Source organism: Sceloporus occidentalis, unplaced genomic scaffold, assembly GCF_023333645.1.
Source record: "Sceloporus occidentalis isolate IW3139 unplaced genomic scaffold, rSceOcc1.0.p SCAF_112, whole genome shotgun sequence".
Classification (NCBI taxonomy): domain Eukaryota; kingdom Metazoa; phylum Chordata; class Lepidosauria; order Squamata; family Phrynosomatidae; genus Sceloporus; species Sceloporus occidentalis.
The window spans coordinates 2,803,011-2,829,261 of NW_028317092.1; the positions used below are offsets into that span (position 1 = coordinate 2,803,011).

The following is a 26,251-nucleotide window of genomic DNA, read 5'->3' on the forward strand; positions in this document are numbered from 1 at the left end:
AACAATGAACGTAACGAAATATGCTCAGACACCATCAGATAAAATATTAGATAGTTGTGTCTACACAAAGCCATTTTTTATATTCTCCCGGACCTTTTAAATAAACATTTTATGTATACCTGCTCTTGTTTAATGTTGAAGATTCCATCAAACGTAAAATGATATTCCTAAAATACAAAAGAAAGTAATTGAGTATAAAATGTTAAATATTACATGGAAATTATCATTCTTATTTAACTTTGTAAATTACAGCTAACCACACAAAGACTGATAAAAAGGCTACGATTAAGGCGGAACACCTACCATTTTTTTTATGACTAGTATCTGATTAAAATATGTTTTTGCAAATATACCGTATTTGCTCGATTATAAGACAAGGTTTTTTCCAGAGCAAATGCTCTGAAAAATACCCCTTGTCTTGTAATCGGGGTCGTCTTATAATCAGACCTCAGATAGGTCTGACTATGAGACGACTAAGATCCAGATCCTCCGCAGCTGCAGGGGACCTGGATCCTCCTGTCTCCCCCCCCCCGCCCCACTTACCGGTACTTCTGAGTCCCCGGTGTGTAGCTGGGGCAGCGTGTAGATGTCTACGCGATTCGCGTAGACAACTTCCGCTGCAGCAGGAAGAAGGCGTGGCTAGCAGCGGGTGTTGTCTGCGTCCATCGCGCAGACCTTCCCCAGCTGTCAGAGATCAGAGTTCCCCGCACCGGTGCCGGTGTTAAATGGGGGGGCATAAGGCATTTCTGGAGGCAGAGTGCACTGTGAAATGCCTTTTAACCCCCTTAATGCCACTCTGCCTCCAGAAATGCCTTTTTAACCCTCTATACGCCACTCTGCCTCCCTAGATGCCACTCTTCCCCATAATATGCCTTTTACCCCTCTAAATGCCAGAGTGGCATATCATGGGGCACAGTGGCATATAGGGTTAAAAGGCATATCATGGGGCACAGTGGCTTTTAGAGGGTTAAAAGGCATATCATGGGGCACAGTGGCATATAGGGGGTATAAGGCATTTCTGGGGCAAATGTGCATAATTGGGGGGCAGGTTGGAAAATAGGAAATAAAAATATTTTTCTCAATCAGTGCAGCTACTGGGACTGACCTAGACGACATCATATCTCATTGCTCTACACCATCAGCTGGTGTTTATGTCACAAAGGAAGTGTGACAACAGCATTGAATCCATCCCATTTTGTGGTATCCAACACAATGTGCAATGTCCTATCTGCATTTACCAAGTATGAGTACATAGAAAACCAACAAAACAGAAATGATTTAACTGAATGTTAAAGTCTTCATTAAAAAAGGAAAAATACACTCATGAATGTATGTAGAATAACCATAGCTGGGAACTCTTCAGGTTTTGCCTGGAGACTTCGGGTGAAGCACCACTTCTCAGGGTCAATATGGGCAAATCCAGGTCACGGGAGCGTCATTGTGGCACACCTAACTCCAACAACGGCGTGTCCAGCGACATCAGCTGGATCTTCTACCCAAGGGGGCTCCAGGGAGGCAAATCCAGAAAGTTCCCAGGTATGAGAATACCACATAGATACAACACCCATGCCCCTTTTTCCAGCCAAGTAGCGGGAGGGGGACACAAAAAAGAAAACGCATGTGCCTTTGCACGAGAAACACTTAATGACACTTACATAACAATTTTATACAGTGTTGGCAAATACACCAAAGCAAATAATGGTGTAATTCATTTTTTAAATTGATAAATGTATCTGTACCTTAGTTTCTACATCAGCTTTATCTACAAAAATTAAACTCTTGGAGTCTTCATTAATACTGATTGTTTTGTCCTTCTGGTCTGCAACAGAAAGAAAACTTCAAAAAATAGGCATTTCATGCACAGATTACAGCCGCAATTTTAGGAGCAATTAGCATGAAGAATAGAGCTTGTGTCTCCTCTTAAGGTTCAGCCATAGAGACCTGACAATAGCTGATGTCTCCTCAGTTAATCGAGAAGGATAGTAACTATGGAACTAAGATTAGCATATCCACCTTTCATTCTTCTATGAAACCTCTTTATCAAAATGCAGAGATCTTACAGACTAGTACAAATTCCTCTCATCGGAAGGACGTTTCTCATTTTAGTATTACAAGTTGTAGGCATGCAATTTCATGATTTTTAAAGAAATGTACATTACCTTCTGCCTGCCATAATCCGATAGCCGCCTTCACACACACTTCTTGTCCCACCTAAATGAGAAACACTTAATCATATCCTTTGAATGCATATTAATAATTAATAATATTCATTTCTGCTACCCTTTTTCTTTTATGCACAAGTATATTTAAAGTACAATTATTTAAAAATAGGGGCAAATTGTGAGCTGCAGAGTCCTAATCTCAGCAAGTTTTCCTTTTTCTCTCTAAAGCAGTCCAGTCTCTTTTTGCTCTTCTTCCCTCACATTTTGCTCCTATCTTTCCATCTTTTTGCTCTTTTTTTCCTCTTATCTTTCTTTTTTCCCTTCTCTGTGCTTTCTCTCTCATTTCCTTTCTCTCGTCTCTTTATGTCCTCACTTGTAACATCCACCCTTTGCAGTTAGGAATTATCTTCACTCTGTGCTGCTCATTTCCCATTTCCAACCACTAGTGGCCGCCCTTGTCACTCTGAAGCACTCAGAGTGATTATCATGTCCAGCTGCTCCTTATTACCTGATCTAGCCAGCCTTTATAAACCTGCCCTTCAGTCTGGGCCTTGACATTAACCCCTTACCGACAATCCACGTACATTCACGGGGTTGCCGTGCAACGTGATAACGACAATGCCCATACATGTACAGGCTGCCGTTAAATAGCTGCATCGCCGCAATCGCGGCATTTTCGCCGCGATAGTCGGCTTTGCGGCATCCACGGAAGCCTCACAAGTGAGGCTGACCGTGGATCCGGGGAGGAAAGCGGCGGCCTAAAACAGCTTAGGAAGCGATCGGAATCGATTCCTAAGCATAAACTGTGTTGCTGGCAGGCCTCGATATCGAGGCATGTAGCAACACAACCCCCCTACCCCGATAGCCTTGTGATTGCTCCGAAGAGCAACCACAAGTGCCATCCTGTAAAGGATGTTGCCGTCATTCACAGGATGGCATTAACAATAGAAAATTAGTTCACAGAGGGTCTATCCAGACGCTCTTGAGAACTCTCGAGCTCCTCCTGCAGGTCGAATGTAGGTACTGCAAGGTCAATGGAGCCCAGCTCACTAATCAGAATGATTAGTAAAAAAAAAAAAATATATATTGTTCAAAAATATTAAACAAAATTTTTTTTTAAATATGGTAACATGTAAAAATCTCCACTGTCACAAAAAAAACTTTTTAATAAGCAAGTCCTACAATTCTTTATCTTCACAATAATTCCCGCATGGAAAGAGTTAAAATATTGGCATTACAAATGCCCATAGGGTGTCTAGTATTAAAAAATGCATGAGTTGATGGGGTAAATTGAATTGGCCGGGTTCAAAGATGTCCCAAATATGGGACATGGGGGCAGTAAGATCAGATGTCTAAATGGCATAAAAATACACACCTCACAAAGGTGGCCTTTTACCTCCCAAATAACCATACAAACCCATGCATGGGGGGGTATGACTGCGCTCAGGAGATGTTACTGAACACATATTGGGGGGTTGTTTGACACGGACATATACCAGAAGCGGTAAATTTATACCTGAAGTACAACGTGTATGAAAAAAAATAAAAAAAAATGTACTACCATAAAGATTCACAAAGGCTGGTGGTAAAATCAGTGCATGGAAAGGGTTAAAATACCAGCATTTCAAATAACTTGGGGTGTCTAGTTTTTTTAAGTATATGATTTGATGGGGTAACTTGCATTGGCCGGTGTCAAAGATACCCGAAATGGCACATTGGGGGAAGAATTACCAGATTTGGAAAAAATGGTTTTGAAATAGCAAAACGCTACCTGTACTTATTGCCCCATAACGTGCAGAAAAAAGCAAAAAAACATAAAAACATTGGGTATTTCTAAACTCAGGACAAATAGTAGAATCTTTTTAGTAGGTTTTTTCATTAGTTTTTGCAGATTAGTAAAAGTTTTTTGTTTAAAAAGTAAGAAAAGGTAATTTTTTAACAAAAAATACCCATATTTTATCATTTTTTTTTATAGTAAATTAGATGATATGATAAAATTAATGGTATCTAAAGAAAGCCCTGTTTGCCCTGAAAAAAAACAATATATAATATGTGTGGGAGCATGAAATGAGAAAGAAGAAAATCACAGCTAAACAGCAACACTGAAAAATGTTAAAAGAGCCATTGTCCCACAACATCCTACGAGTAATAACCCCTATTGTCCTTAAGGGGTTAATGTTATAGGACTGCCTGTTTTGATTCCTGATCTTTTCCTGTTTTGATTCCTGATCTTTTCCTGTTTTGATTCCTGATCTGTTCCTGTTTTGATTCCTGTATTGTTCCTGTTTTGGTTCCTGAGCTGTTCCTGTTTTGGTTCCTGAGCTGTTCCTGAGTTGCGCCTAGCGCCCCACAAGTGGACTCCAAAGATGAGTACCCTGCAAGTGGGCAATCTGACGTGTGCACTGCAAGTGGGCTTCCTGTCGTGTGTGCCCCATCCAGAGGGCTTCCAGTTGTGTGTGCCCCATCCAGGGAGCTTCCAGTCGTGTGTGCCCCATCCAGGGGGTTTCCTGCCGTGTGTGCACCATTCAGAGGGCTTCCAGCCAAGAGACTTTCCATATATATGTTGTTGTACCATCATTTGCAATACAGATATTAACTGCATATCCTCTCTGTGGTTTATTTCCTGCGCCTGTCTGAAACAACCCCAAACCATCATGCATCATGGGGTACAGACGGAGTCCCTTCTATCCCCTGCACCTGGGCTCCTGACCTGTTCACTCGGTCCATGACATCACTCTTCTTCTGTATCTTTCCCCTCTACATTTCCACTGTGCTTTTTTCCCTCAACTTTATTTTGCATTCTCTCGCATATTCCGTTTATTCCTCTCTATACTCTCCTTTGTCATCCATCTCCTTTTTCTCTTTTCTTTCTTTTGTGTACTGTTTCTCTCTCTCTCTCTCTCTCTCTCTCTCTCTGCTTTATACTAATCCAAACATTTTAGGCAGGGGCGTAACTAGACGCCTCAGGGCCCGGGTGCGAGAATCTGTTAAGGGCCCCCCCACCCCCTCACCCCCCCCCCCCAAAAAAACATGATTTTTACCCAACAATTTTTTTTCAACTAATTCAACAAATTCAATTTACATATTGAATCATATCTGTAAAAAAATCAAAGAAAAAGGGGCGCATGTACAAAGGGCATAATCCAGGGGTGTCCAAGTTTTTTCTGCAGTGGGCCACTTCATCAGAATTGTATACGTGCGCGGGCCGCACTCATTTTTCACTGTGACAAAAAATATGGCCTTTAATAAAATATGCAGATTAAAATAAAGTAAAATGACACAAAACCTTTACTCTTCCTCTCACTGATTTCTGGGCCTTGAAAGTTTTGCGACTACAAATTCAGGATTCCCTAGATTTATTCTAGGGATGAACTAAAATGAAAATTCTGGACCAAAACATTCAGGGTTCACTTAGCCAAAACCGAAAATGACCCCCACCTTTAAAAATAATAATAAAAACTCACATGTTTAATAAAAGTAGGTAACACACAATTGGACAAAATTAGCAATATGACTTGGCATGATAGGAGTGTGATTGCTAACAGCAATCACACTCCTATCATACCCAGGCAATCAGTAAATGCTGGTACCTAGGCATGATGGGACTGTGCTCGCTGTGATTGCTGTTAGCAATCACACTCCTATCATGCCAAGTCAGCCAGTACATGCTGGTACAAGGTGGCTGTAAGTGATGTGCAGACCCCATACTGCTGGCAGTATCACTACACAAGGGGGGCAGCTAGCTAGGTTTCAGCATGTACTGGCTGACTTGGCATGATAGGAGTGTGATTGCTAACAGTAGTCACAGTCCCATCATGCCTAGGTTCCAGCACTTACACATCCATCCAGTAAATGCTGGAACCTAGGCATTATGGGACTGTGATTGCTGTTAGCAATCACACTCCTATCATGCCAAGTCAGCCAGTACATGCTGGTACAGGGTGGCTGTAAGTGCAGACCCCATACTGCTGGCAGCATCACTACACAAGGGGGGCAGCTGGCCAGGTTTCAGCATGTACTGGCTGACTTGGCATGATAGGAGTGTGATTGCTAACAGCAATCACAGTCCCATCATGCCTAGGTTCCAGCACTTACACATCCATGCTATCACACACACACACACACACACACACTCATTTATTCATATAATCATTAATTCACAGATTCATTCCCTCAATCACACACACTCATTCAAACACCCTCCCCACCCTCTTACCTGTACTGCAGCTCCCTCGATGCTGCTCACAGACTTCAGCAGGGGGCGCGGCCTCCCTCTGCCTTCTCTGCTAAAGCACAGAGGAAGTAGGAAGTCACATGAACTCCGCTTCCTCTGTGCTGTCCAGAAGACCCTCCCACAAGTAAGTAGCAGGGCTTGAGGTGCGGCTCGTGTAAGATCGGTTGCCCTGGCTGCATGTTGGCCGCATGTTGGACGCCCCTGCCTTATTTAAAAAAAAAAAAAAAAAAACGTAAAAAAGATTTCGGGCGGCCCCTTGGCTTGGGCCCCCCTGCCGCCGGGGCCCGGTCGCAGACGCGACCCCTGCGACCCCGGTAGATGCGCCACTGATTTTAGGTATCAATCAGCCACATCCCAAGAAGCAACCTCTAAAAGAAAGTTTAGGAAACAGCTCAGCAAAAGGTGGGAACCCTAGCTACAACGCATCCTAATGAAATAATATTTATTAGAAAAGGGCCTCTGATACATATCTGCCACTAAGCATAACACAGACCTATTTATAAATTGGGCTTCTGGGTACCCCCTGCAAATAAAACTTTCAGAAACAATAGGGGTTAGAAATAAAAGTGCATGTCAAAAAAGTAGTGTGACTGCCTATGCTTGTATGTGGTTACTTCCAGAATCAGCAACTTTAAGGCACTTGCACCAAAATAAAAACTGATCTATTTTTGTAATGAGTTCTGATAAAGGCTATGCATAAAAAAAAGTTATAATGTAACTGTTTATATCACTTTATTGTAAAATATAATATCTGCAATCTTACTGTGGTCAAAAAATGTACAATGTGAATACAAAATAACTTTTTTTTTTTACCATTTTACATATACAATCCATTCCAACAGTGTTATACAAACCACAGACAGTTAAAAAGGGCAACACAAAGATCCATTTTTATATAAATTCCCAGTTCCGTATATTTTTTACAAAATATTTACAAATTGTAATTGTGGATGGAACATTCCTGATGATTAAGTATTTTGCAACAATATAACTATTGAATGAATAAAGCAGAAAATATCTATTAGTTTGTTATAAAACTGGCAAAAAAAATATAATTCGGCATACAATTTACATGTTTAGAAAGCACAGACAAATAACAGCGGAATACCATTGGTATTTTAAATATCATACGATTTTGAAATAATTTAAGAAGCCCTTGTATAAGGGTTAATTTCTATATAAGAGGATTCATAAATATATTGCTAGAAAAAGTATTCTGCACTAAAAGCAACTATATCAGTAAAATACAAAACAAACAAAAAATGTTTTGTATAAAATGCAGATGTCTTCACAGAGGACCTACCTGTCTGATATCCATTTTGAACTAAAAGGAAAGTTCTCTCCAGGGTAATATGAAGTTACAGTTAATATTTAATGAATGTTCCTTCTAACATACAGGTAGCGTGCTTCCTCATCCTTGAAAAGGATCAAGATACACAAACAGAAACATGACTTTCATTTCTATGAACAAAGATACATTTGGTTTTATTTTTATGTATTGAAGAATATCGATTTATCTTTATTTTTTTATGAACTAAGGTACTATTCACAATACGTGGGTGCACATGACATTTTATAACTACACGGAATGTTCTGGAGCTAGGACAGCAGGTCTTAGGTCCAATACAGCTGTATGGTGCACGACCTCTGCTGGACTCCCATAGTCACACACTGGTGTGTTTTCCCTACCTTAAATACAGATGCACAGGGGGTTTGGACTGGACTGCTTTAATGAGCGGAGCCCTGGGGAGAAGAGGAGGTGAGCTATTTTAATTTGGTGGGCTCCTTGGAGGTCATGATGGGGTAGAGGTTCTAAGTTGATACTTGGCCTGAAACTTTTTTCTGGAGACCCCTCCAACAATTTGAAATAAAACACTGATTGGTATAAATTTTCAACTTTAAGTTTGACCTAATATAATCACACTATATGTGGCAAAATATACAAAAAAATAACAATGATGAGTTACACTAAATACAATTCAAAGACAATTTAAAACATAGCATAGGTAACACCGCTTAAGCATATAAAAAGTGTCCTACAGTATTTCTTTTTATATCACAACAACTGGAGCACAGGTAAGCAAATCAAGGCAAATGCTGGCCATCATCCGCACTTGGCTGCAGTCAACAGTTGAGCATAATTCCACTTTCATCACATGGATAAAAATCAAAATTAAATTTGATTTAACCATAACTTTATTATGGCCCCATGCAACTCATCTTGCTCAGGTAAGAAGTGATATAATTTTCAACTATGCAAAGCTAGCTCATGATTGAAACTGGACACTACTTTGGTTCCCTGCTTGCAGATGCTCAGATCTTGTTTTTTTCCGTTGATGAATCTTAAGCCAGCAAATTAATATCGCTATGGACACTAACAAGATAACTATGCAGATTACAACTATGAGCAAGGGTTTATGGCACTCAAAAAATGAAAGGCTGACTTCATTCACTAGTTTGCCTCTAAATAAACTGGGAGAGTCACAGCTGTATCCATCGGGCCAGCGCTGAAGTGTCAAACCAGATTTTTTTATTTCTTTTATTTCATTGAAAAGAGTGCATGAACATTCATATGTCATATTATCTGCCCTGATACTATGTAGACGTTTATAGTGTTGTAGCTGGCCTAGCTGTAATGTTTTAATTGGATTCCCATCAATGGCTAAAATTTCCAGACTTGGAAGATTAGCTGTGTTAGGAATTGTGACAAATTTATTGTTGGACAGGTAGAGTTCTTTGAGCTTGGGTAAAGATATATTAAGGGAGTAAAGCCTATTGTTGCTTAAATCTAAAACTTCACAACTCAGTGTTAGGTCATTGTTCAGTTCTTCCAAACACGTGTCAGACATATTTAGGAGCAATAAAGATGGTTGCCACTGACAAAGGAAAGATGATGTATTGGACAAGTTATTCTGACTCATATCTAGGTGCTCTAGTTGTGGGTATTTGTTGAGTGCTTGACAAACGGTTTCATAGTTAATTAAATTGTTATGCTGGAGAATTAATGTATTGAGCTTGGGAAATGAACCGTGGCAAAAGGAAGTAGAAATATCTTGATCCTGAAAAAAGTTTTCTGACAAGTCTAAAGAGGAGAGATCCTTGAAGCGTTGACTTGTGTCGCATGGTATATTCTTCAAATTGGAGTTCTTCAAAGTCAGCTGTTCCAGTTTAAAAATCCATCTACCAAGACTAGTGAAGTTAGATGCTCGGTCAAACAATGGGTATGAAGAAACATTGATGAATTGTAGGGATGATATTTGTGGTATTGTTTCACTTATGAACTGCCAGTTTGGATTACCAACAAATTTTGCATTTTCAAAAGCAAGCACGTTGATTGGAATTCTGTAAACCCATCTTATGAATGTTGCCAAAAATTTTTCAGAAAGCACTACATTTATGAAGCTAATTTTGGCCAACGGAAGGGGGATCATTGCAAGCACTTGCTCCATCTCAATGTTGTGTAACGCATAATCATTAACATCTATGAAACTTCCCCCTTGAAACTCAAAACTAGATGCTTGAATGCAAGACACAATACTCATAATGTTGTTTAAATCCACAAGTGAGCATGAGCATTGTCTCAGAAGTCTGTTATACAAGCAGTCACCATTAGCCCAGCAAACCTTCTGAGTCATCAACAGGAGAAACATAAAGGAATAGTTGTTCTTCATTACTGAAAATTAAGCACAAAGCAATTATATGAATACATAAAAGTAGTAAAATGTTGGCACCATATAAATAAAAGATAATAATCATAACAACAACAACTATCTATAACAATGGTAAGTGATGAGTTCATGTGGTTCCACTTAATGTGTTTTTTTTAATGTCATTTTATATGCTGCTACAATCTGTTTGCAGCGCCGAAAATCTGAGAATGCCTCCCTGCTGTATTCATGAAGTCTGGACATTAACTCAGAAGATCCCACTGGTTTGATTAGAAGGTATTGTCTTCCACAGTAACACTCTGCATAATGCAAACGGAGCAAATTGGTAGATGTTGGATTCTATAGTGGAATGTTTCCTGGATCAGGAACACTATTGGTGGGACACATTGCGAGATAAACTGCGATTATACACATCAAAGGTTGCAGTACTTCTAAGTTTCTTTAGTTCCAACTTCAATTTACTTAGGAAGAAAACATCAGTTTTTTTAATGGTAGTCTTATTTTACTCCTAGTTAATGTTTCCCATTGTGGGCATAGAAGGAAATACAAAAAAACATAAAAAATTCAAGAATTTACTAAAATGACGTTTGAATCCCTTTTTAACAATTGTTTCATGATCAGCTTTTTATACGTTTAGGAAACATGAATTTAGGAAATAAAAAAAGCATTTATTATGTCTTCTGGAATATAAGACTCGGTATTTTATACTTGAACTGCAACAATAATGCAACTGAATACTTCTGCTTCTTATGAAATATGTTTTATATTCTAGACAAATATCAAAATCTAACAAAGGGAATGCTGGAACAATTCTGTTCTTAGAACTAGATACATTTAATAAAAAAAATATTTATCTATACATTTACATCAACTGTTTTATTTATTTATTTATTTGCTTCTTTATTTCCATGGATAATGTGGAAAATATTAATAGGTTTATTTGTAATTCTGCATTAGCTTTGGCTTCTGTTTGGAATGCAGCAGCCTTTTCTGCCCATAAACTGTGGGTTAAGATTCTGAAAGAGTACAACTGAAACTCCTTGTACAGCGCTGTGAACAGTGAAAGCCGTTGGTGGTATATGAAAAAAGCTAATAATAATCATATTGAAGATGTGTTATGGTGTTCAGTACTGTGTAGATATATGCCAACCTGCAACAGCATCTCGGTTCCTTCTTACAAAGCAATTTATTCCTTGGAAACTGATGTTTATGGACTTTATGTTTTTAGAGCTGGGATATCTTTTGCTTGTACCGCTATTAACTTTGTAAATCACAACGGCAATAATACAATTTTGGTCATAAAATATAAATATAACGCATGAGAAAGAAATAACAGAAAATAATCATCATCCAGGTTATATTTTTAGAAGAGTTAGAAACTTACTTTTTAGTCTGAGATTTTCTTTAAGAGGAGTTACGAAATTGATTTCTCTTCCCTCTGAAACATTTCTCTTAGGCAAGCAGTTTGTTTTCCATCTCTCCGCCCTCCTCTAAGAGCGGAAAAAAAATCACTGAGAACAGGCTACCTTTTGAGAATTTCCCTTTTTCCCAACATATATTCAGTAAGGATTTTAAGACTGCGAAAAGCATTTCCCATCTAAGTAAATGCTTTTTTGGGGGGGCTGGGATAAAGCGAAAGGAACTAAAAGCTTTTTTTTTTTTTTTTTTTTTTAAAGTATGAAGTACATAAAATGCACATGCTAATATTTAAGTACTATGCTTGATAAAGAAATGCAAATTAAACTAAAATGTGGTTTTAAAAATGAACAGATGATAGATGGACAGACATGTAGATCACATACACACATAATACATCCCTCAGACCTCACATATACAGTATCTCACAAAAGTGAGTATACCCCTCACATTTTTGTAAATATTTTATATCTTTTCATGTGACAACACTGAAGAAATGACACTCGCTACAATGTAAAGTAGCGAGTGTACAGTCTGTATAACAGTGTAAATTTGCTGTCCCCTCAAAATAACTCAACACATTAATGTCTGTCACCAATAAAAGTGAGTACACCCCTAAATGGAAATGTCTAAATTCGGCCCAATTAGCCATTTCCCATCCCTGGTGTCATGTGACTCGTTATTGTTACAAGTCTCAGGTGTGAACGGGGAGCAGGTGTGTTAAATTTGGTGTTATCGCTCTCCCACTCTCTCATGCTGGTCACTGGAAGTTCAACATGGCACCTCATGGCAAAAAAACTTTCTGAGGATCTGAAAAAAAGAATTGTTGCTCTACAAAAAGATGGCCTAGGCTATGAGAAGATTGCCAAGACCCTGAAAATGAGCTGCAGCACGGTGGGCAACACCATACAGCGGTTTCACAGGACAGGTTCCACTCAGAACAGGCCTCGCCATGGTCGACCAAAGAAGTGCTCAGCCCATTTTCCCTGGAATTAGAGGTGTTTCCACCAGACGTCACCGGGACCGCCCCCGACATCAGCAGGACCGCCCGCCGACATCAGTGGGCAGTCCTGGCCGCGTCCCGCAAGGGAAGGCTCCGGGTAGCCAGAGGTCAAAAGTCCCCAGGTATGCACATGATGTAAAAGAAAACGTGACCGGGAGGATTCATGTGGAAGATGATGTGGATGGCCGGGTGCGTCGCTTACCTGGAGAACACATTATTATCTTTTATTTATTTATATAGCGCCAACAATTTACACAGCGCTTAGATGCACCAGGATGCATCCATGGAGGCCCCACCTCGCAACTAACAGGACTTAAAGGATCTGCTTGTCGCGATCCGGGACGTTCCCGTCCCGAACCGCATCGCAGCCATTCACCCGAGTACCCGCGGATAGCGGGTACTCGCCACCTACCTTCCCCGGTGCCCACGTCTGGCGGGTACCCGTGGTCTGCTGCTCCCCATGCCTCCTCTCCGGAGTATGGAGGACGCACGCGCGCCACGCCCCCTTCTTTTCTCTATGCCTCAGTGGAGACCACGCTACACGCGCGGCTCCATGTCATCGGCTGGGGGCGGGGCTTGGATAAGCGGCAAGTTTAAAACCTGAGCACTGACACTCAGTCAGTGCTCGGTTGTTGTTCCCGGCTGAGCTGTTCTGCATTATTCTCGTTGCTGATTCGGTGTGTTCCTGTTATCCTGATATCTCCACTCCTGACCCTGCTTGTCTGATTACCCTCTCGTTGCTGACTCGGCTTGTTCCTGTTTATGCTGTTTTCTCCAAGCCTGAGCCGGCTTGTCTGAGTACCCTCTTGTTGCTGAACTATTGGCTTGCTCCTGACTACGTTGAACTCTGCATTCCGGACCCGGCTTGCTTGATTATTTCTTTGGATTCCGTCCATTCCATTCCTGTTGCTACCTTTCCTGCATACTGGATTCCTTACCTGTATACCTCTTCAGAAACGTTATACTGCTACTAACCTCTTGGTGCCAGATACTACACTTCACCTTCAAAGGTCTAGTGGAGTCCATGCCTTGACGGGTCTGTTTTGGCAGCAAAAGGGGGTCTTACACAATATTGAGCAGGCAGTCATAATGTTACGGCTGATTGGTGTATACAAGTCACAGCCTCACGGACCGGGAATCCGTGCAGCAATTAATTGCTTGACTTAGATCTGTGTTCTTTCTCAGCCTGGGTTTGGGTTCTACACATAAATATGCAAACTCACTTTTGGAGACAGCCTGGAAATAGATGCAAATAAAGGACATACATAGCTATCCTATATATCTTCTTCTAAGGAAGATGCCCATGGTTTGGCTGCCAGGAACTCCTCCTCTCCCGGTGATGTGGTTGTGGTCTGACAGTAGGACTAGCTGCACACGGGAGTGAGGCTAGACCCAGTTAGGCATTGGAGTGGAGGAAAATGTTTGAGGAGTTAAAAGAACATAAAAGGCGGATGTGGTGATATTTGCTAGTGCATTTTCAATATTTACGCAATCAATGGCTGCATAAAAATCACGAAAGAAAGTCGCAATTCTATACATGTTAGACATCTCTTTTTTATTGTTTCTTATTGTATATTATTGATATCATAAACTGCAAAAGATTTTACACGTTTCTTAATGTATAAATGAAAGATATATTGGTCTAAATATATTCTTGAAAATAAAATACTAACAATAGGGTCCATTATAAATATAATCTCTCCTCCCATTGCCAACTTTGTTTCATAAAACAGAGTCTCACTGCCAACCGTGTCCCAAAAAACACCTTCCCGTTGCCAACTTTGTACAAAAAAACAGCTTCCAAGTGCCAACCGTATTCCAAAAACAGCTTCCCATTGCCAGTCTTGTCCCCTAACAGCTTCCTAGTGCCAACCTGGTCCCCTAGCAGCTTCTCGGTGCCAGTTTGACAGGTTACCTGGCTGAGTCTCATTTGGTCCCTCCACACCGCCTGACTAAAAGCAAATTGAGCCCTCCCACTCAATAACTTTCAATGTAAAGCGCCACCCAAAAGCTCTCATTGTCCTGGACCCAAGCTACCATTACGCTGGACATGTTCCATTAATTTTCCCTGTCAGCAGGCAGTCCTGGCTGCATCCCGCAAGCATAGGCTCCAGGTAACTGGAGCCCAAAAGTTCCCAGTGTTTTTGTTTGCACAACTTAATTTGATTAACGTTTAACACATTTCCTGCTGTTATTGTGACTATTAGCGGGAAGAAGGACATAGGGATTTGGGGCCCAAACAGTGACTTCCTCTGAGCGACACACACATAGGGAATTTACCATTAGGTGTCCAAAAAATATAGTATTCTGTCTCCAAATGTTTTAACGAGCAGCATAAAAATAACAACACGCCACCTAATTGCTGAAAGACACATTAACGTGAAGCTTACACAAAAATGCAAATTATATATATATATATATATATATATATATATATATCTATTTGCCAGTAACAAAAATGGAAGCCCTTTCAGTTTCAATTGGGAGAAAACAAAATCGCGGGGAAAGTTTTCATTCTATATTTGCATTTTGCGAGTTCACTTAGAACATCATAAACATACTATAGCTCATTAACATGTTTCCCGTTCGTTCTTTATACAGGCATTTGGTTGCTTATTTAATGGTAGTACGGGGACGCACACTGGCTTCAGTGACGTCACATAAAAGCGACACCAAAAATAAGGTGCGACGGCGCCGGGCGAGGAAGAGGTACATGTGTTGTTACCTGTCTGCCAGTGGTTTCTGTGAAACATTCGATTTACGTCTGGTGATGCTTATGTGTTAAAGGCCGTTATATAACTTTATAAAGTATTATGTAGAGAATCAGCATGAATGAATAAGCGATATCCAGCCTGATTTCTGTGTTTTTAAATTCAATCATATGAAATACACATCATCTCCTCTATGTTCAGCTTGATTCCCCTAAAGCTTTGTAGCTGGTTTTACCCACGAAAGATATTTGGAGGGCCCTGATTATTTAATTAGTGATTCGTTTCCAGCTTTATGGTCTGTGTGTATATGAATATTAAAATTAATTTAAGGTGGAATTATATCTGGTAGAGGTCGGTTTATACCAAGGCTGCACAGTGTAATACAGAACAAAACACCTGATCACCTGCTGTTAAGATGTAACATACATAGTACATGACTAAATATTACATGTCTGTAATAACTGTGTGATGACATATTAAGAAACAGTGGTGTGTATGTCCTGCTACCGAGTTTTTCACCATTAGGGGATATGTTTGAATTACACAGGTTGCAGGATCATCAGTGTCTTCAAAAGCAAAGCCTTCTACCATTCTTTGTAAAAGTAGCACTTGGTCAGCCATGACGGGGTCATGAAAAATAGTTGGGGTTATTTTAGTGTCTTACTGGTAATTTTGTATAAGATGTTGATTTATTGAACTGCATTAGGAATAGTGTAAATCAGAATAATCTTCCTTTAACTACCAGGGCCGGCCCGACAATGGAGCCGAGTGGGGCAACCGCTCCAGGCGGCACTTTTGAAGGGGCGGCACTTTGCCGCCCCAAGCCCTTTTTTTAATTTTTTTTTATTTTTTAAAGCGAAAGAGAGAGAAAGGGGCCCCTCTCTCTCTCCTCTGCGGTGAGTCTTCCTGTTCGGTCTCGGTGCCGGCTTGTAATGCTGAGTGCCGGCACCGAGACCGAACAGGGAGACTCGCCGCAGGACTGCTGAAAGGTGAGCACAAGGGGGGGGCATTTTAAAATTCGCCCCAGGCGGCATTTTGCCTTGGGCCGGCCCTGTTAACTACACTAAATTATGTGCATGGTTCACTCTTTTGTAGGATTTTTTTCAGTAGTAATAATAGTAACAATGGGGTTTCCCCCATGTTGACTTATATTTTGTTGCTTTTAATCTTTAAGAAAATTTCAGTTCACGAGACGTCGGTTGAGAATGTGGCGTAGACGAAAAGTTGGATGCAAATCCCTACAAGGATTGGATGAATTAAGAAAACGGAGAAGGGAATATGAAACAGGTTCGGAAAGACCTAATTGCTGTTTATCTTGTAAAACATGATAGAACTTGGGTAGTTGATGACTAGAATTCTACATGATTACCATTTGTTGTTTGATATATGATATACTTTCCAATGTGTGAAAGTCTAGGTATGACCATCTGTGTGCAAGCAGGGACTTAAGCTATACCAGTTAAAATGCCTACTGAATGTAACAGTATCGTCAAAACATTATATGGATTCCACAGCTGAGCAGTAATGGGGTAAAATATATCAGATTTCCACTGTGGAAATTGCATTGGGTAGCTATTTTAAATAAAGGTATAAATGTATAACATCTTTGTAAATATTTCATTATGGTAACTGCCTATAATTGTCTTTTTGCAGCTCTAAGGAAGGCAAGGAGAGAGCAGCAGCTGATCAGTAAACGGCTATTGCGTGATGAACCTGACGACAATGAGCACTTTCAGGATCTTCAGTGTCTGTCTGAAGATCAGGTGTGTTGGGCTTCACTGTCCCTATTACCAAATGTGTTAAGTGAGTTGATGTTATTCTTGGGTAAGCTTTGGTGGCCATTGCTATGTGTCGTAGAGTAAAGAGCCTACAACAGTCCTGTAATACAATAAAGCTTTAGTGTTTCAGACTGATTAGGGTCCATCTCAAAGGGTTTGGCACTGTCTATGAAGATATGTGTAGATAAAGAAAAAAAAAGATACAAATAGATTAGCAGTCAGGGAAGAAGTTATTTATGAGCTGCTGTCTGGAGAGAAAAAAAAATAGAATTTTGAATGCATAAAGTTTTGAAGGAGCAGCCGATAGTATGTATGCCAACAAAAGTGTTCAGAATCCATGTTGTCTCCATTGGGAGCTCACCTGTCTGAGAAGAATAGGAGTTCATGTGCATTCTCTGGTATACTTCCCGCTTTCAGAAGAGGCAGATAGGGGAACACAAATCTCATTTTATATTGCAAAACTGAATCAAAAGCTTAAGCCTTTACTGTGAACAACAAGGCTGGGCTGACCTGTTCAGACTGGCCCTTTGTACCCAATGGGAAGTCAGGAGCACAGTGAGGTTACGGTGGCCCCATAGTAAAAATGAGGCTGCCAGTGTGTGTGTAGGTGCGTGCGATAGGGAAAGGGACCGAGTCACTTGGCTTTACTTGCTCCTGCGCCAGAAGGTATAATACCCCCCCCCCCCCGGAGTGTCCGTGTCTATTGAAAATGAAACAATAACTTCTACTACTGATTGTAGTAAGTGGTGCCTTTTCTGCTATGTCAATGGGGTATGACGACTTCTGAAGGACTTCATCCAGACCTTCATGTTTTTGTTCGCTGTGATAAGGTCACCTCTTTTGTAGAGTAGGTAATTCTGTTGCTGAAATCTTCCAATCCCTTTAAAACTTCTTTATTCAAGTGCACACAGGGGAGAGTCCAGTTCGAAGACTTCTCTACCCCCTCCTTAATTATTTAACAATATATAGACAAAAACCAACTTACGCAAGTCAGTTAGCATAAAAACTAGACATCTGGTGATGTAGCCTACTGAATATAATCATAGACCTGTTTTAGGCTAGGTTTCCATTTGTTTTTTTTTTTGCTAAAAACGCCTATAAAAACGCCAATAGCGCCACCTGGCGTTTTTTTTTGTGAAAAACGGCTGCAGCCAGATGTTAGCTGTTCTTCAATAGGAAATCGCAAAATGCCATTTCCACTTGGCGTTTTTCTGTCTGGCGTTTTTTCAGTCCTCTTTGGCGTTTTTCTGCTTTTTTGGGCTCTGTGGCAGTTTTTCAAAATCGCAGCATGTTGACACTCTGGCGTTTTTTGCAAGAAATCTTGGCTTTTTTTCTCCAATAGAAGTCTATGGGAGAGAAAAAACGCCATGAAAAAGCCGTGTGGGTTTATTGCCTTGGCGTTTTTTATGGCGTTTTTTCCACAGTTACAATGCAGAGGATGGACCCAGTATCTGTGTGTCCTACGAGAAATAGGCTGAAAACAAACAGTTTCACACAAAACAAAGTCCTGGACTGGTTCATATTGAATTTTACACCATTTGGAACAAACATGCCATTACAAACAAACATACCCAACGCATCAACTGGATCCTGCGTGCCAAAAGCAACAGCAAACAATTTGCACCATCATTTGGGGCCAATCTTCCCAGAGGAGCAGACATTCGAAATAAAGCATGCCTTACAAACCACAGAAAAGAGACAAAAGGGTCTACCAAGTAAATGACATCAGGAGAGGGCAGATACTTGCCATTTATCCTAATCCCTTTTAGCTGGGTGAAACTTCTAACTTGTAAAGGCTGGAAAAACTGCCTAAGGTCAAAAAAAGCAATTTCCACAGAAAGGCTAAAACGCCAGAAAAAACTGCAGAAAAAACGCCAAAACGCAGGTAAATGCAGTGGCAGTTTTCTTGGCAGTTTTCCTGGCGTTTTTCATCAAGAAAAAAACGCCGGACAAAAACCCAAGTGGAAACCTAGCCTTAAGCTGATTTGTGAGTTCCGCTAATTTACTAACAGGTACTATTTTTAGAGAGATCAGGAAAGGGACAACTTCTCCTTCGGTGTGGAGAACTTTCGATTCTTTCGCAACAAGGCAAAAAGAAACATACCGCCCATACACATTTAACGCATTCAGACAAGACAAGCGAGACAAAATGGTTTCTGTAATGGTAGTTGCAAATCACAAAAATCTTCAACTTCCACAATACAAAACGGTATCCTCTCTAACACATGCTATGAAATGGGGATTCCATTGCTGTAAACTTGCTACAAGATTGATATGTGAGCATATATTTAAAAAAAGCTGTAAAAAATAGTTACACAGTTCCATTTTGTTCTATTAGATTGACCATATCATCAAAGATCTCAGACATGGACCAACAGAGAGGCTAGAGTCTCTTATCACTCTTCGACGATACCTTCAGAGGAATGATGTGCGACTTATGTTTATCAGGTGAATTTGATCATTTCTGTATTATCTATAGGTGCTAGATGTTGAGATTCTCTGACTTGTCCCTGTGGGAGGTGTATAACAGAACATTACTATCAAATAACTAAGGATTTAAGATGTTAGTTGAGCTTCATTCTTCTCCTTCATTCTTTCACTCTTTTCATACATGTGATTAAAATAACTGAGCAATCACATCGAGCATGGGACTGGCGTTTAAAGTCCTCCTGCCAAACATTAGTTGGCTAAGTCTCCATCAGATGGTACTGCGGTGGTAGGAATGCGCAAAGTTGTTTTAAAACTTGGCCAGTTACCATAAACATTTTTTTAAAACGAAATGCTGCGAAGCCTAGGAGGACATCCTTCTCCTACCACTCCTGATGGTAGTCTCCTGTGTTTACATGTACATGTGAGACATCCATTAATAGAAAGATCCCTTAAAGAGAAATGAATTGTTCTCGTTCCTGTAAAAACAAATTTGCACCTCAACTTAATGTCGTTGTGTCTTGATTCCTTTACGAAACGGTATATATGACTGCAGCTTTGCGCTAAAGGACTAGTTTGAAGTGAATGTCCAGAACTTCTGGACAGTCAGTCACTGATGATTTGGCTTATGAGTGTCGTAGAAAGAACATCCATGATCGATCTCTTCCCTCCTCTGTAGTTAACCTCCCTAACAGACGTGTTCTTCAAAGCCGGAGGATGAGCAAATCCATAAAATTATTGGGCGTGACTGTATCATGTCTTCTCCAAAATACTGTAACTGAAATATGTAGTAAATTGTTACCTCTGTAAGGTAGGGGTAGGAAAAGCCATATGTCAGCTGCGAACTACACCATGGTGGTCAGGTTTTCATTGATGCAGGACATTGATCATCCACATATTAAGAGAAATCCTTAGTAGTTTGCCTGTACCACGATTTCTTAGAAACCTAGAACTTTGCTGCAGAGAAGAACCATTTGCCCATCTAGTCTTCCTGTTTTTTCTGCTGTAAGGACTTCAATCCACTATTGCTCACTTTTATAACGTGTCGTCTTGTTTTCAGGGTAGAGGGCAGCATGCAGGTTCTGATAGGACTGTTCACCTGCTCCTTTGCTGAAGTTCAGATGGAGGCTGCTAGGTGTTTGCATGAACTCTCCCAATCCGATGATCCATCGGTCTCAAAAGCATGCCTGCCAGCAACCTCATACCTCCTAACCTATCTATCTGGAAATAATCCAGATTTTACGGTATAATTTCTTTTTGGATTATTTCCCTTTTTTACTGCTGAGTTGGTGCGTAACATGAGCATGTCAGTTTGTATACTGTACTCAAAATTCTCCGCAAAGATATAACAGGTTTGATAGCAGCAATATTTTTTTCTTACAGTAAATGTAGGAGGCTCCATAAGGAGAAATGTCTTTTGCGAGATAGAATTGCAAGGACGACGCAGTCCTGCATGTGCGAGCGTCTGAAACCCGGGAAAGCTTTGTAACTGTTCCTGTAAAAAAACATTTGTCTTTATTAAGATGTTACACACACTTCAGATATTGGCAACCGTTTCTTTTCTTTATATTTGGAGAAAATTCTAACCAATAAGATCAAAGAATTAATTGCAAGGGTCCGCTGTTTATTATTGGGCAATTCTGCTGAGCAAAGCAAAATTAATGGAGATCGATTCATTCACTGCTGCTCTTAAGCATTAGAGCCAAGGGCATAGTCATGGATCACTGTTAGTCTATTGAAACTAAGACCAAGAAATGACTTAATTGCAGTAGAATACGCCATTGCCTTTTGAACACGCAAGATACAAATGTTTTCTCGTTACAGGAGCTATGCTTGTATACGTTGGGTAATATTATAGTAGAAGGAGACGCAACAAGAAACCAGCTGCTCTTACAAGGACTGATCCCTTCTCTAGCACTATGCGCTCAGGTAGGATATACAGTGCTCTCTACGCTGGGGTTTGCATCGTGCATTCAGTTAAAGCGTAACATGTTCCGAATATTCTTTCGTTCTCTAGTCCCCTCACACGGCTGTATTGGAAGCCCTTGGCTATGCTCTGTCTCAGCTGCTGCAATCAAGAGAAGCTTCTGAGAAAATAATTCCGTAAGTAGCCTGCTGGTAGGAGTTGCACAGCATGTTATAAGCAAGTCCAGGGATATATTCTGGCTTTGGCCCAGGACAGCGGATCTGGAGTGACGAAAGCCCGTCTGTATGAATACCGGGGCAGATTCGCCTTGCTGAGCCATCAGGCTTTTCAGCGTACTCCTGTTCAGTGCGTCGGTTAGAGAGATTTTTGGAGGTCTGGTTGTTTTAAGCTCTGCAATAAGCTGAGCTTAGTGAGCAGTGCCAACTCGACCCAAGAATAGACTCAGTAGGTATACATATGTGTGTGTCTGTATATTATTATAAAACGTGTTATGTCCTGTAATTTAAACTAATTTTCCTCATCGTAGCGTTCTGCAATAATGGGCATTAGTGCACATTTTTTTCTTTTCTTTAAACAGACTTGTTCTCGATTCTGGTCTGGTTCAAGAGATATTCAGACTTATGCGTCTGGATTCTGAAGAGCGGATTGGTGCAGCAGTTGAGTTTGCATGGTGTCTTCACTACATTGTTTGCAGGTACAGCTGTATTTTTTTTTTTTTTTTTTTACAAAAAAGTTATTTAGATTTATATTAACCAGGTCCGGCATCGCTAAGGTGTTGTATGCATTTCTTTCCTGTCATCTTAAGTAGGAAGTGAGAAGATCCTACGTTCTTCTAACACACACAACAATAGCCTTTAGAGATCATCTACTAATGTGACGCTCTTATGACAAATGTCTTAGGGGACAGCAATTAAAAACATCTTTTGGAGCAGTTCATTTTAAGAGATTAATAAATTATGTATTCATTGTTGGCGTGAAAATGTAGTACTGGGAATGATCTGGATTGTGACTGGTCAGAATTCTGATAAATCTACCATTGGTGTTGTATGGGTATGCCAGCGAGCCCACAGTAGAGTAATGATCTATTATATTTTCTGTGTATACACTTTAGACACTATATATATAGATATATAGAAAGATATATCTATATATATCTTAACTCCTGGAGCAGAAGGTAAGCTCTCCTTATGGGTTGTATTCTCATCCTCCTTTCCAAACATGAACATATCACAAAGACACAAGTCTGCAGCCCCCTTAGCGGGCGTATTTGTCATTTTTATCTCTATAGAGATAAAAGTTTGGAACAAAGCCTTCTAATGAAGCCTTCCCATCTGTATGATGCCATTTAACAGCTCTTACATGATCCATGTCTTTGTGTTGCAGCCAGGTGAACAATAGACTCTTAATTTCACAAGGCATCGTGCCCAAACTTTCACTCCTTCTGTCTGATCTCTCAGCGATTGTTTCTAAAAGTACAGCTTTGGATATGGAACTGGTGAGTAAACCGGGTGGGATCACCGTGACGTTTTTATTTTGTGTGTATATTCTATTTCACCCATAGAAGCATAGAATTTGGCAGCAGGTTAAGAACCATCTAGCGTACATATTTTCTTCCTGGTCTTCGATTGATATCCCTATCCCATGCATGATTAACCCCTTCATGACCAGTTGCTCATGATGCAATGCATAAGTGACAATGCCCGTACGTGTCAGCATTCATCTGAACCAAATAAGTTTATATCGGTCTCATTGGACCATAGGACATGGTTCCAGTAATCCATGTCCTTAGTCTGCTTGTCTTCAGCAAACTGTTTGTGGGCTTTCTTGTGCATCATCTTTAGAAGAGGCTTCCTTCTGGGACGACAGCCATGCAGACCAATTTGATGCGGTGTGCGGCGTATGGTCTGAGCACCGACAGGCTGACCCCCCACCCCTTCAACCTCTGCAGTAATGCAGGCAGCACTCATACGTCTATTTCCCAAAGACAACCTCTGGATATGACGCTGAGCACGTCCACTCAACTTCTTTGGTCGACCATGACGAGGCCTGTTCTGAGTGGAACCTGTTCTGTGAAACCGCTGTATGGTGTTGCCCACCGTGCTGCAGCTCAGTTTCAGGGTCTTGGCAATCTTCTTATAGCCATCTTTATGTAGAGCAACAATTCTTTTATTCAGATCCTCAGAGAGTTCTTTGGCGTGAGGTGCCATGTTGAACTTCCAGTGACCAGTATGAAAGAGTGTGAGAGTGAAAGCACCAAATTTAACACACCTGCTCCCCATTCACACCTTATACCTTGTGACACTAATGAGTCACATGACACTGGGGAGGGGAAATGGCTAATTGGGCCCAATTTGGACATTTCCACTTTTGTTGCCAAGGTTTAGACATTAATGGCTGTGTGTTGAGTTATTTTGAGGGGACTGCAAATTTACACTGTTATACAGGCTGTACACTCACTACTTTACATTGTAGCAGAGTGTCATTTCTTCAGTGTTGTCACATGAAGTTACAAAAATGTGAGAGTGTAAACACGAGCACCGGAAAAGTGTTAAAACAGTCTCGGTCCCAAAGGGTACAAAAAATAATAAAAAAAACAAAACCCAGCCTGGTCCTTGAGGGGTTAAAATTGCTGCATTTCACAATAATCATTGTTTCTGAAATTAGAGACCTGCTTTACTAGGAAACAGAACCTTTTCTATAGCATTAAACATTACTTTTTGAGCTGTATAAGGGTCTAAACAATGACTTTTTGTTCCATAGAAAACTATTTTTTTCTATTTCTTCTTTGTAGCTTATTTGCCCTTTGGTTCGTTGTGTGGGAAACCTGCTGGCAGAAGTTGACGCAATGGGCAACAGACTTCAGATTCATGATGGCCGCTTGCTGGCGGCATTGTTTGTGTTTATGAGGCGGTACAGAGCAGAGCACCCCTTCTTGCTACCTGAATGTCTTTGGGCTCTGAACAATCTAACAGGTAAAACGTGCCCATTCCTAACAAATATTCAGAGTTAAAACAGCTCTCCAGCAAACTTTCTCTTTAGTAATTTTACCCCATAATAGACAAAATGTCACCCCAATTCCTCTCTAATAATCACCTGTCTCTGGAGAGAAGACTTTTGCTTCACCTTGCCTGCAGATTCAGATCCAGAAATGTCAATGCGGTTACTGGTGTCCCAAAACGCAAAGCTAGTTGGACATACAGCCGCTGGAAGATTTAGCCAATTATACAGTATGACTTTCGAGAAAGCAAGGTGACCAGATTCCTGGGACACATGAAAAATGTATCCTAGAGGACTGAATCATTAGTACGCTCCATGATGCCTTCAGCCAAAGGAACCATCTTGTCAGCTCATAGTAAAGGGGTTGCTTGCAGGTCCATGTCCATGCTCTTCAGAATGCCTTGTATCCTGTTGGTTTTTGCAGGGAAAGAGGGGCTTTAAACACAGTTTAAACAGTGGATTTATGCAGCGTTTTCACCTGAATATGCTCCTGTCCATCTTGGTGTACTTTATCCTGACTGTTTTGCTTCTCTGTCTGTTGGTCACGTTAAGGATGCCTGTACACTGATGTAAGAGCGCCACCCTCTGTCCAAAAATTACCATTACGCTTGAGGTTTGCATTTTAAATATTTGCACATACTTGTACACCAACCCACCAAGTTATATTGGATTGGTTCACGATTTGTACGATTAATTAAAACCACAGGGCTCGTCGAATGTGTATTGGAAGGCTTCGGTTTGTAATAGGATTTTTTTTTTTTTTTGCAGCGGAGGATCCTGTTGTGTCTTCCGCGGTGCTGCATTATAACCTGCTGCCTGCGTTGCTAGAACTTCTATTCCATTCTGCAGAGGTCACTCTGCTGGTATGTGAAGCACTTTTCAGGTTTAAGCGGGAGTTGAATTGTCCAGGCCCGGGGAACGATATTGCATAATTAGATTTAGAAATTCTGGGGAATGCATTAAATGGAGAGTTATACACAAGGATGTTTCATTGGTTGCAATGGTGCTTCCTCCATATTGATCATACAGTCCTTTGTCTTTCCTTTATCTTAAACGGGATGTTCCTGACCTGTAGAGCTGACACTCTTGAACTACCGGAACCATTTTTATACGTAATTCTCATCAATATGTTTATATATTTTTCTGCATTAAGCAGTGCGAGTTAATATTAATATGGGAAATTAAATTGCTATAGTATAGAAGTTATCAAGCGTATTTAACGTCTTTGCAAGATTTGGTGAATTAGTGAGATTTTCAGAAGTACATTTTCTTCAATGTCTTTAGGTTCTAACCGTTCTGTGCAATATAGCAGACTTGGGGCCTGCTTATAGTCAACATCTCAGGCAAAAAAATATCCTTCCTTGTGTGGTTAGAGCACTTGGAGGAACCGATTTCCGGGTGACCCACAGAAGCCTGGAAATCATGGTCATACTCTTTAAAAACTGTCCTGATGTAAGTATGTCTTTTAAGTGAATAGTAGCAATAGTCCGGTAATATTATGATAAATAATGACAGAACTAAAGATATAATGCATATGATGGTTTGTAAGGAAAAGCCAAAGATCTCATATGCTGTCCGCTTCCTTTTTAGTTACAGTTTTTATAATATAATCAAATGAAACCATTCATTTGGTGGTCCAGAGTTCTGGACTTCTATGTGTTCAATTCAATGGAAGCTAGGACTTTTTTTTTAAAGACCATGGTTTGAAATAAAACTTTCTAGTGATATATTTTTTATTTCAGATTGTAGAAGAATTCATCAGTCTCTTTGGTGTGCACATTCTTGAGCCCTATAAAGACCATCCTGAACTTCAGCAGCAAGTACAGACCATCTGGAACTGGTGTCAGACTTAGGTTAGTGGTTTCCCATTTAAATAAGTCTATCTGTTTTGTTTCCTCAATCAAGTTTTAATAAAACATTTGAGTATT

General features: G+C 40.4%; 1 protein-coding gene across 1 annotated transcript; it reads left to right on the plus strand.

Annotated features, from left to right (window-relative positions):
* The first annotated feature begins 1,409 nt into the window (after positions 1-1,409).
* LOC149282586 (transmembrane and coiled-coil domain-containing protein 6-like) lies at positions 1,410-26,176 on the plus strand. Its single transcript, XM_089498069.1, has 12 exons — positions 1,410-1,536; positions 16,848-16,957; positions 19,311-19,420; positions 20,460-20,643; positions 21,224-21,328; positions 21,417-21,502; positions 21,904-22,020; positions 22,710-22,821; positions 24,118-24,298; positions 25,092-25,186; positions 25,608-25,775; positions 26,066-26,176. The coding sequence occupies exons 1-12, from the start codon at positions 1,410-1,412 to the stop codon at positions 26,174-26,176; spliced, it is 1,506 nt and encodes a 501-aa protein (XP_089354195.1).
* Positions 26,177-26,251: the final 75 nt, after the last annotated feature.

Bases quoted from the DNA above. Each gene is read 5' to 3' on its own strand.
- LOC149282586 (XM_089498069.1), top strand. From the start codon at position 1,410: ATGGGCAAATCCAGGTCACGGGAGCGTCATTGTGGCACACCTAACTCC. The intron at 22,822-24,117 runs GTGAGTAAACCG...TCTTCTTTGTAG, and splicing joins CAGCTTTGGATATGGAACTG to CTTATTTGCCCTTTGGTTCG. The intron at 25,187-25,607 runs GTATGTGAAGCA...CAATGTCTTTAG, and splicing joins CTGCAGAGGTCACTCTGCTG to GTTCTAACCGTTCTGTGCAA.